Source organism: Gadus chalcogrammus, chromosome 10 (assembly GCF_026213295.1).
Source record: "Gadus chalcogrammus isolate NIFS_2021 chromosome 10, NIFS_Gcha_1.0, whole genome shotgun sequence".
In the NCBI taxonomy this organism is placed as follows: domain Eukaryota; kingdom Metazoa; phylum Chordata; class Actinopteri; order Gadiformes; family Gadidae; genus Gadus; species Gadus chalcogrammus.
Window position 1 is genome coordinate 15508730 of NC_079421.1, and position 12025 is coordinate 15520754.

At 49.0% G+C, this 12025-nt stretch overlaps 1 protein-coding gene across 10 annotated transcripts in view; it reads left to right on the plus strand.

Moving 5' to 3' along the window:
• The window catches only part of nlgn3a (neuroligin 3a), a 107314-nt gene extending 104267 nt beyond the window's left edge, over positions 1 to 3047 (plus strand). For all 10 annotated transcript variants that reach the window (XM_056601020.1, XM_056601017.1, XM_056601016.1 and 7 more), the window contains one exon: positions 2183 to 3047. In XM_056601020.1, coding sequence (XP_056456995.1) covers positions 2183 to 3047 — 865 coding nt within the window. The remainder of the gene's footprint in view (positions 1 to 2182) is intronic.
• The last annotated feature ends 8978 nt before the right edge of the window (positions 3048 to 12025 follow it).

Here is a 12025-nt window from a genome sequence, read left to right on the forward strand (position 1 = left end):
CTCTCCCAAGTCCTCTCAGGTACTATTAACCTCTCCCTACCTATTCTGACACACAGGCACGCACACACACAGAAACACAGAAACACACACAATATTACACACGCACACTCATGTTCTTCCTCCCCCTCCCTTCCCCGTCATCTCACCTCTCCCAGAAGCATTGACCTGAAAAAAGAAAAATAAAGGACAGCAGAAGAAGGGCCGGGGGGGTGGGGGGGGGGGGGGGTTGGAGGCGTAGAGATTTCATCTGGCATGGCTTTTAATTCCTTTGGCTTTGTTTGGAGTATCTTGACCCTGCCTATTCATTCCCACACCCACCCACACCGCAAACCATCTACACATTGAAACACACACAGAAGCACACACGCAATCACACACACACACAAACACATACGGCGCTGCCAGGTCCCTAGACCCCCAAAAGAACCTGAACTTTGCTCACTTCATCACCACGTTGAGACCTGCAAAGATATTTCATGACATTTACAGAAACGACTTGCCGGATTCCATCTTGCCTTCCTCCCCCTCTCTCTCTGTCTCTCTCTTAGTCTCTCACTCTCACACCCAGTCTCTCTCTCTCTCTCTCTCTCTCTCTCTCTCTCTCTCTCTCTCTCTCTCTCTCTCTCTCTCTCTCTCTCTCTCTCTCTCTCTCTCTCACTCTCTCTCACAATCAGTCTCCCTCTCTATCAGTCTATCTTCCTCTCTCTCTCTGTCTCTCTCTCTCTCTGAAGCAGAATAGTGGTTCTTGGCCAGTCATTCTGTTTTTCAAGGCCATGTAACGGTGCTTTCACAAAGTCACTTCCACGGCGACTCAAGTTATTTCACGTTCCTCCAGGACCACTGTGGCGTGTGCGCACTGCTGGCACGGTGCTGGAGCGAAGCAGCAGGGAGAAGTGTGATTGTAGGAGATTGCTATATGTTAATTCCTTCAATAAATCAATAGCCTCACTGTAATTGAAATGGCTGGCCCGTCCAGGGTCAGACGTACCGGAGGCAAACAAGCGAAACACTGAACTCTGTAGGGGGGATGCGGTACTGCAACCCCCGCCCCCGACGCCTGGTGTGGGTGCACCTTATGTTTGTCTTACAGTCTCTTATGCATATTGGCACGCATTCTTGCGTTTGTGTGTGTGCGCGCCTATACACACAGGTATTGACTTCCGTATACTTCACTTCTGCCCTTCAAATACATAGACACATGTACACATGTACACATGCACGCACGCACACACACACGCACACACACACACACACACACACACGCACACACACACACACACACGCGCACACAGAAACACAAACACGTGCACGCCCACACCCACACAAACAAACACTGTCCGACGCTAACAAACGTGTGCAGAGGGGGGGGGGGGGAGGGGGGGCGTCTCCATGGCTCCCTTTAGTGTCTTGATTAATATTGTCCACCTTGCATCAGCGCACTGGAAGCTAATGCAAACGGCGCATGCCTTCCCCGAGCAATTAGCAGTGTGGGGGGGCTCCAACAGCGCCGGATTATCAACAAACCAGCCCACTTCCTGATGCGCGCCTTCGGGGCCTGCAGGCCCTCACTTATTCATACGTGTTTACACTGGAAGCCCTGCCCCCCCGGCGCCCTGATGTGGGTGGCTCTCCCCGTGGCGCGAGGCTCGAGCTAGGAGCATCTGGAACTAGAGAGAGAGGGACGGATGTGTGTGTGTGCGTGTGTGTGTGTGTGTTGAAGACAGGGTGGTGTGGAGAAGGTGCGGTGTGGTGCGGTGGACAGATGTGCGGCGGTACACACTGTGACGGCTCGGGGAAGGTTGTGTGGGACTGCCGCAGCCCCCAGCTGTGTTCTGAGAATAACGCTGTGAGCAGCTTCTGGCTAAACCACTATGGGTTGAATTCATTACTTTTCTTTCTATATTTGTTCCGTATGTTTATTCATCCCTTTCTTCTTATTATATCTGGTCTTCCAATTTGGGGTAATAAATGTAATTTGCGGTTCGTCACTCCAAGTCTTCACTTCATGAAATTAGTTGCCTCATTCCGCATCCTAAACTCTGATTAGCGTCAAATTCATTGTCCATTAATGGCCACGAACAGCCCTGGAGTGAACCCTCCCTCTCTCTCTCTCTCTCTCTCTCTCTCTCTCTCTCTCTCTCTCTCTCTCTAACCCTCTCTCTCCCCCTGTTCTCCTCTCCAGAGACCCCAACAAGCCGGTGCCCCAGGACACCAAGTTCATCCACACCAAGGCGAACCGCTTCGAGGAGGTGGCCTGGTCCAAGTACAGCCCCCAGGACCAGCTGTACCTGCACATCGGCCTGAAGCCGCGCGTGCGCGACCACTACCGCGCCACCAAAGTGGCCTTCTGGAAGCACCTGGTGCCCGAGCTGTACAACATCAACGACATGTTCCACTACACCTCCACCACCACCAAAGTGCCGCCGCCCGAGACCACCCAGAACACCCTGTCCACCAAGCGGACCGCCTGGCCCTTCAACACCAAGCGGCCCCCCATGTCGCCGGCCTACAACAGCGAGGACAAGGACGGCTGGAGCGAGGAGGGCGAGGAGCCCGGCCCCCTGGTGGTGGAGAACCCGCGGGACTACTCCACCGAGCTCAGCGTCACCATCGCCGTCGGCGCCTCGCTGCTCTTCCTCAACGTGCTGGCCTTCGCCGCGCTCTACTACCGCAAGGACAAGCGGCGGCAGGACTCTGGCCGCGGGCCGCCCAGCCCCCAGGGGCGGCAGGGCGGCGGGGCCAACGACATGGGCCACCACGGGCCGGAGGAGGAGATCATGTCGCTGCAGATGAACCAGAGCCACCACGAGTGCGAGGTGCAGGGGGGCAACGGCAACAGCGAGGCGTCCCTGCGGCTGGCCTCCCTGCCCGACTACACGCTCACCCTGCGGCGCTCGCCCGACGACATCCCCCTGATGACGCCCAACACCATCACCATGATCCCCAACTCGCTGGTGGGCATGCCCAACCTGCACCCCTACAACACCTTCACGGCCGGCTTCAACTCCACGGGCCTCCCCCACTCCCACTCCACCACGCGCGTATAGCTTTAAACGGAAGGGCGGAGGGTGGAGCGGGAGCTGGAGGAGGAGGAGGAGGAGGAGGAGGAGGAGGAGGAGGAGGAGGGAGGCGTGGAGGAACGTAGGGGGTTGACACTATAATAAAGGCGCAGAGGATTGTGTTTTATAAATATCACAGGGAGAGGAGCGGGACGCGGGGGGAGGGGTTGTTTGGAGAGCACGGCGGCGGGAGACGGATTTCAGAAACGTAGAGTGATTTGACTCGACTTTTACTACGATGGGGGAAGTCTCCGCGAGCTCTCTGCGGATGTCAAGTTGTGCAGAGCTGCCAAAATCAAACTGCTTTTCCTATTCCCCTCGACAGGGACGGGGATCTTTCTGCAGTGTGTTTTTTCTTTCTTTATTTTTTAAATTTTTCTTTTCTAAATAATCATTTTAAAAGCGTTTTTAAAAAAGCAAGACTGAGAAGACACAAAACCGTTTCTTTTTTTTTTCTTTTCTGTAATTCATAACAAAAAACAAAGAGAAGTGCTTTTTATTTCCCATCCCTGCCTCCTAAGGGAGACTCCCACTAGAACAATGGCCTCCACGTCGTTAACCGCAAGATGTTTTTAATTGCTTTATTTTCTTTTTCTTTGCGTTTCGATGCCTTACAACAGTGTATTTCTTTGTGTTTTGCTTTCTGCCCCCGAGACTATTCCACGTTGGCCATGATTAGCGTTGACTCGAGACTCTCTCACCAACGACAAGGTGCTGAACCCAGAGGACATGCAGACACAGAGATCTCCAAACCCTTTTCTTTCCACAGCCCTCACAAACGGTCTTATCTTCCCCTCTTGTTCGGTCTTATTCCTTTCTGGTTTCTTTTGAGCTCGTCTAGAAACGGTGTGTTTGGAGACAGACTCTGGCCCAGGAGATGACATGACAGAGATAAAAAAAAAAAAACTATGTTACTGTGATTGTTTTGTTAAGAAAAAAAAAGTGCATCTTTTACAGCCAAGTTATGTGTTACGCTCCAATATTATCTTCACAAAGCGTGTGTTTGTGTGCAAATGGGGGGGCTCTGAGCACCTGTGTGGGTGTGTGTGTGTGTGTGTGTGTGTGTGTGTGTGTGTGTGTGTGTGTGTGTGTGTGTGTGTGTGTGTGTGTTTGTGTTGGTGGGTGATTGGGTGCATGTGCAAATGGTGTGCCGTTTGCAGGGCTGCAAGTGTGGTTATGAATTGGAGATAACGGAAGGAGTCATTGTCTGCAGTCGCAAGGGAGAGAGCAATCGGCTTGTATGAGTGTGTGTTTGTGGGTACTATACACTTATGTGTGGGTGTGCACGCGCGCGCGCGTGTGTGTGTGTGTGTGTGTGTGTGTGTGTGTGTGTGTGTGTGTGTGTGTGTGTGTGTGTGTGTGTGTGTGTGTGTGTGTGTGTGTGTGTCTGTGTGTGTGTGTGTGTGTGTGTGTGTGTGTGTTGGGGGAAAGTGTGTGTGTGTGTGTGTTGGGGGAAAGTGTGTGTGTGTGTGTGTGTGTGTGTATATGTATGCGTGTGTGTGCATGTATGTGTGTGTGTGTGTGTGTGTGTGTGTGTGTGTGTGTGTGTGTGTGTGACGTGTGGGGAAAGTGTGTGTGTATGTATGTATGTATGTATGTGTGTGTGCATGGGAGGTCGTGTGCATGCATGTGTATGTGTGTGTGTGTGTGTGTGTGTATGTGTGTGTGTGTGTGTGTGTGTGTGTGTGTGTGTGCGTCAATGCACCTGGTTTGACCTGTTTTGCTTTGTTGTGTAGTTAGTGTGCGGGGGGGCTAGGGCTGAAGGGCTGGGTTCTCCCCCATGTCGCTGACTTCTGTTCACCCACCGTGGTGTTTCTGCTGCGTCCCTGGCCGTCCGTCTGTCTGCGAAATAGCACTTTTGTTATTTTTAAAAGGTTATATATGTCTAATTTTTTGCTTAAAGATTATGGAATAGATCTATTATTTTACGTGTAAAATAAATAAAAAAAACTAGATGAAGCCTCAACTGAACTAACTGACATGATTCCATTGACTTTGTAAGAGTTCCTCTTGAACAGGGGAAAGGGGGCCTGTTTGCGCTGAATTAACCTACATCAGCGCACACTTGTATTTCTTTGAATATATATATCTATAAATATGGGCATACATACATATATATATAGGGCTTCTATGAAGATATTGTCCCCATTACAGAACAGAACAGCTAGTTTCACCATCAGACAGTGGAGCACCAACATAAACATTAAGGCTATTTGTATGTGCTGTCGTTTCTTCCAACACCGTATAACCACACTTGCCCTGCTGGGTGTCTTTGTTAAAGCTCTATATGTATATTTATGTATAAATATATTTAGTATTTATTTATGTATACCAGACGCATACATGCTGATTGTGCCATGTGCCAAATTAAAACTGTAAAAATGGAGAAGTTCGCACTAAACTTTTTGTCATCCCTCGATCAAAGTCTTCTCTTCCTGCCATTTTTCGCTTTCCTCTCCATTTCAAGTTGAGTTAAAAGAAAAAGAGCTCTATCAAGTACAAGTCTCCCTTCAGGACTTCCTGCCTAGCCCTTCTCTCTCTCTCTCTCTCTCTCTCTCTCTCTCTCTCTCTCTCTCTCTCTCTCTCTCTCTCTCTCTCTCTCTGTCTCTCTCTCTCTCTCTCTCTCTCTCTCCCTCTCTCTCTCTCCCTCTCTCTCTCTCTCTCCCTCCTTCTCACTCTCTTCCTTTTCATCCGACCTCCTTCCCACTGCCGCTCAGTGAGAAACCCTTTGAGGTAAAGCAGGCTAACAGCTCGGGGCCTATCTGAACACAGAAACTCCACATTTGACTACAATTGCTGTGCAGTATAGCCGTGGCCCACGTTGGCACAGCAGATTGCGCAAAAGATTGGCCTCACACATGAAACCGTCCTTGTGTTATTCCTTATTCTTTTGTAGACAGCGGAGACACGGTTGAATCTAATTCTAACGCTGCCTTTTTTCACCAAAAGTGTTTTCTATGCGCTTCATGTTCCCTGCTCTCTTCCCTGTGTGTCCCTAATGTATTGTATTTTTTTAAGTGTGCTTGACTCGGGCACTACTTATGAACTATGGCCACTTATCCTATGTCAAACCCTGCTCTTTGGGCATTCATCGTGTGTCTTTAAAGCTCAGAGAAGCAGCAGAGCAAAGTAGAGCCGCGCTGGACAGGTCACCGCTTATCTCGACACACTTAGCAGATACACAGAGAGAGGGGAGGGCGAGAGAGAGAGAGAGAGAGAGAGAGAGAGAGAGAGAGAGAGAGAGAGAGAGAGAGAGAGAGAGAGAGAGAGACCCAAGAAAGAGACGGATAGAAGAGAGAGAGTTAGAGATGGAGCGGAGAGAGAGATAGAGAGAGAAAGAGAGAGAGAGAGAATAAAGAGACAGATAGAAGAGAGAGAGTTAGAGAGACGGAGCGGAGATAGAGAAGGTTTTTTAGGTTTTCTTAAAGGGTAAGTGCTGCTCCGTTCCATGCCTCTCTGAGTCATCTGAGCTACTTGTCAGCTCGAGCAGAATCGTAGACTAGCGGCAGATTTAACAACATTAATTTAGAGAATAATAACAATAATAAACACTGGGGATTTGGTTCATTTGTTTGTTTTGATGCTGTTTGATCGTTGCAGCGAGCCAATGTTGGTTCTACGATTTTGTTCCTGTTCTCTCGAATTGAACCGAGAGACATCTCGTCATTGGGAAAAAATCTGTTATTTATCTTCTCTTACTCACTGAAGGTCATGTAAAAACAACAAGTCAGCTCTATAACCTAAGGAAAACAACATACACACAGAGTGCATTTCGCCAGAATCTCCCTCTGTTTTGGCTGCTGGAATGGTGCAGTCATGAACACGCTCTGACCCCGGTGCTAAAAAAAGCATCCAAATCTCGCCATGCTCCCCCCTCCCCTTCCCTCGTGCAGCTTGAGCATTTCAGTGACTCTAACCTCTATCTGTGACCACAAGTCTCTGTCAACTGGCACAACCCCCCCAACACACACACACAAACAAGACAGGAGGGGCTATGGAGGTAGGGGCAAAGCAAGCAGCCTGGGAAGGCAGCACCTCCAGTCCCTCAGCTCTCTCTCTCTCAATCGCTCTCTAACTCCCCTCCTCTCTATGGCTGTCTCTGTCTCTATCTCACTCTCTTTACCTCTATTACTGTCTCTCCCTTTCCTTGTCTCTCTTTCCCTGTCTCTTTCTTTCCCTGTCCCTCTCTTTCTCTCGTCCTCTCTCTCGCTCTCTCTACCTCTCTCCCGATATCTCTCTCCTCCTCTGAAGCAGAGCAGATGTCACCGATGTCGGCAAAGATATTCCTGGAGGCCTGAGGGGACAGGGGGGGGGGGGGGGGGGTATACACAGAGAGGAGACGCCTAATTAGTGCCAACCGAGACGGGGCGACGAGGAGCGGCGGGGGGGATGTTGTCGATGCGGCGGTTGTGGTAGTGATGGCGATGGTGATAGTGGATGTGGAAGCACCACACCCCACCCCAGTCCCCCCCCCCCCCCCCAACCTACCATCTTAGAGATAAGGGGGTCAACTCTCTTTCGTCGGAAACCTGCAGGCTTCATGATTAAAAAACAAGCAAAGAATTACTTCCTGTGACAGGAATAATGAATAGTAAAAAAGGCAGCGTGTGCATGCGGGAGAGAGAGGCAGAGAGAGGTAGAGAGAGATAGAGAGGGGGGAGGGAGAGAGGCAGAGAGAGAGGCAGAGAGAGGTAGAGAGAGATAGAGAGGGGGGAGGGAGAGAGGCAGAGAGAGAGGTAGAGAGAGGTAGAGAGAGATAGAGAGGGGGGAGGGAGAGAGGCAGAGAGTGGTAGAGAGAGATAGAGAGGGGGGAGGGAGAGAGGCAGAGAGAGAGGTAGAGAGAGGTAGAGGGGGGAGGGAGAGAAAGGGGGAGAAAGAGAGGGGGAGGGAGAGGAGAGAAGGGGAGAGAGGGAGATAGAGAGGCAGAGAGATCGAGAGAGAGAGGGAGAAAAAGAGACAGAGAGGGGGACAGAGGCAGAGAGAGAGACGGTGAGGGATACAACGAGAGGGAGCGAGGTGAAATACTTTGCACATGCAGTTGGGTTTCGGAATTCAGTGATGGTGTTTGAAAGTGACATCATTGGTGGGGTTGGCTAGAACGGCCCTGTGGGGCTCGGCGCTCTGCCTCGACAGCAACTGAAAAACCCCAGCCTAGGAAATGGATGTGCCAAATTACACAGTGCCACCCGCTGGGATTCTAGTGCAGGTGTCTGGGTGTGTGGGTGTGTGTGCATGTGTGGGTGTGTGGGTGTGTGTGCAAACAGTGCTACTGAGAAATCTATTTCTACCAGTGGCCATGCTGTTTCCTATAAACCCACCCATCCCTGTTTCTCACTCCTTTCTCTTTCTCTCTTTCTTCACTCTCTGACTCTCGGTCTGCCTCTGTCTCTCTCTCACTCACACTCTCTCTCTCTTTCATACAATAGTTTTTGTCATCCCTCAAACAAGCCCTGCCTCTAAGTATCTGCCGCGTTTAATATTGCTTTCTCTATTCGTCTGCCAAAGCACCATCATCTGGACCATTCCATCACTTAAGATTTCATTTTCTCTGATGACTGTGTTGCTCTACAGAGAAAATGCTCTGCTGTAGTTTACTTTGAATAGTCTGTTTCCTAACGGGTGAGAAAATCATGCCATTATATTCCGAGATATGAATAATCTATTATTTTTGGGGAAATGTTTATTCTTTTATTTGTTGCTTCCTGTGGAGATTAGACAATGTGTTCACAAATTCATTAGGTTTTCCAAACAAAAGGCCCGGGGAAATACTTTCCATGCCAAGAAAATAACCAACAGCTAAAACTTCTCAGTCTTTGTATCGAAAAAAAACCAGTTACAGTTATTAATAATCTTTCTGCTTACCCTAATGCCATTGTACAGACAGCTTCAGATGCCCTGTTTGATCTGTGTCCAAGTCTTCATTTATGTATTTAAAATCATGCCCACTGGAGTAACATGGTCAAAATAAAAATATCTATATCTGTTTCTATATCTGGGTTTGCTTCGTTGCCTTCAGGGAGTTTGTCCATGTTGTAAAATCGTTCTGACAGTTAATGTTGATAATATATACTTTTCTAAACAACAAATAATACAAATCCAAACAATCCCATTGAGATACAGAGGCCCCGATTTGGAGATCACATTAGGGGGAGGCTCCTCACAGGCTTCTTCTGGCCGGGCTTCTAATGTGAAAACGGGACAGTGAGAGAGAGAGCAGTGAGGGTCCACGGGGGTACAGTAAAGAAGCATTACAGCCTATAGTTCATCCTGGTGGAGTCTCTCCCTCGCCGCCCGTGGCCTAAAGCTGCCTGTCCACTGCATAATGATCCGCCCTCCGCAAGATGGATGGCCTGCAGAAATCTGGGGGGGCCCCGCAGAGACAGGAGCCTCGGGGCTCCGGGCTGTGTGTAAAGCAGGTAACAACACAGAGCAACAAACAAGTTCCAACCCCCTACAGATCGCTGCTATAGCAGCCGCCCCCCCCGCCCCCCCCCCCCCCCCCCCCCCCCCCGCCCCCCCCCTGCTCCAGTAAATACTGTGACCGGCAGAAACGATCTGTTTATTTCTGGATTTATTTATTTATTCGAAGGGGGAACCATTTCCGCGTTTAGTTTCGGCGCATAATGGCCCCCATAAAAGTAACAAAAAAAAAGAGGATCACAACAAAACAGGAATTCAACAGGCGTGTAAAACAACAGAGCCCTTTGGTTCCCTTGGGGCTTAGCGGCCTCGTCATTCTCAGCGTTTAACTTCCTAATTTGGATATCTTTCACAATTCCTGACGCTGGGCCGTTCTCACACACAGCTCACACTCATGTTCGGTTGCGTCAGCTCGGGAGAGCCATCAGATCGCGGGCCACAAATGCCTATCCTCGGATATGGGGTTGCGGGGGAAAGGGGCACGGTTGCATCAGGAGACCCTTGATGTCATCATAGTACCAGTAGGCTAGTGACTCTAGTATATATATATGCTCTTTTTAACGGAGACCATACCGACTTTACTGTGTCACTAAACTACCGTGCAAGTGCTCCCTCTGAAATCCTATAGAGAATACACTTTGATGCCGACGGCCTCGGAAAAGTTGTCCAATCTTTTGGTGTCACGTTTTTTTGGCAAGTGATGCTTACTTACATTCTAAAACACATTCCAGTTCGTTTTCCGACCGTTTGCAGACAGTTTCTATCAGGAGAAAAATGTGTGTGCATTTACATAGCCTTTTCAACTATGCAAACCACAATCCTTTGCATTGTGAAGCAGAAACTACAGGATGGATGAAATTCCAATCCTACACACATTTCGCTAGCTATTCTACAAAGAACCAACCCAATTTATTACTGATAAGCATTGAGACCCCACCACTGTTCAAATCGACTACTATTTTGCTCCTGTGCTCATATTTGATGAAAACAGAAACAGTTTAGACACATTTGTGATAAGCCACAATTTAAGGTTTCGCTTTCTTTACTGTCAAATAGTCTTGTCTTGGCATACATTTAAGCTTATTGTTACGGTTTCTGCAGAGCACGAAATATGGCCTCATTTCCCATTAAATGAAATGTGATGAAAGCACGTTCGCTCTCTTAATGTATGCAGTGTAAACTTCTGTTCATTTCATCTTTAGAAGATGAGGTTTTTCCCCTCTTCGTCTTGCCTCGCTTCGAAATAAAATCTCTGTGAATACTCGAGGAATGGGTTCTGTGCGACTGCGATGGGCTGAAGGGTTCTTTGTTTGTATGATTCAAAGGGGAGAACCAGGTTTGCCTGACAACCAGGTAGTGTGTAGCCCAATCACTTGCGAGTGCAAGGGCAGCCTCATGTCACGATGAAGCATCACCGCTTGTGTCCGTCAACCAGCCACCGCCATATGGGATTGCAATTCCGGACACGGTACCTATTTGACTATGATTATGATGATGATGATGATGATGTGCAATGCTTTGCTCCTCATTACTTTTACTGAAAGGTTTTGATTGGTTGTACTACAAGGCTACATCAATCAACCTTTATAGAGGCAACAGAAAAGGCTAAGAAATAACAATGCTATTTGTAAACAGATGAAATCCACAGTGAGGGCTGAATCTTTATCAAGACTGTAGAAGAAAGATTCCTGGCTGATATAAAAGCCCCCAGATAGCACTTGATGTTAAGGCCTCTTTTGGAGTGGGGAGAATGTTCAGAACAGAATTATGTTCACAAGGAGCATCTCAGAAAGGAATTGTTGCCCACATCCTACTCGATACAGGGAGACAGGGCTAAACAGGAAATGACATGGCCATCTGTGAAGGCTTGGATCGCAAAAGCACACAAAATCCAGGAGACATTATGTAAGTCCCCGGAAGGATCTTACAATCAAGTGTGTGCGAGCATGAGTGTGTGTGTGTGTGTGTGTGTGTGTGTGTGTGTGTGTGTGTGTGTGTGTGTGTGTGTGTGTGTGTGTGTGTGTGTGTGTGTGCGTGTGTGTGTAAGTGTGGTTGTGTTTGTGCGTGTGTGTGTGTGTGTGTGTGTGTGTGTGTGTGTGTGTGTGTGTGTGTGTGTGTGTGTGTGTTATGTGCAAGAGAGGGAGAGAGAGCCAGAGAAAGCCAGGGAGCGAGCCAGACACTGCTCTGTGTATGTGTGTTTGTGTGTGTGTGTGTGTGTGTGAGTTTGCGTGGTGTGCCAGCTAATTCCTTGGGAGAGGATTGTTAGCCTAGCCCATTTGGAGGAACTCTCGTGGGAGGTTCTAGATGCTGCGGTTCCCTGGTTCAGGTGGATGGCAGAACGGGGTAGTACAACCACAGCAGGGCCCTGCCAACTGTATCCCGCGTGTGTCCCGCGGACGCCTCAGCGCGCTGGGCTTTGGCTATATCCCCGGTGCGTTTAACCAACGTCTGATAATGGCCGACGTCTGCTTCTCTGCCACTGTCAATTGCATCTTCATTAGAGACGTGGGGGAGGGGGGGTTGTTCACTTGTTGGAAAACAAAACA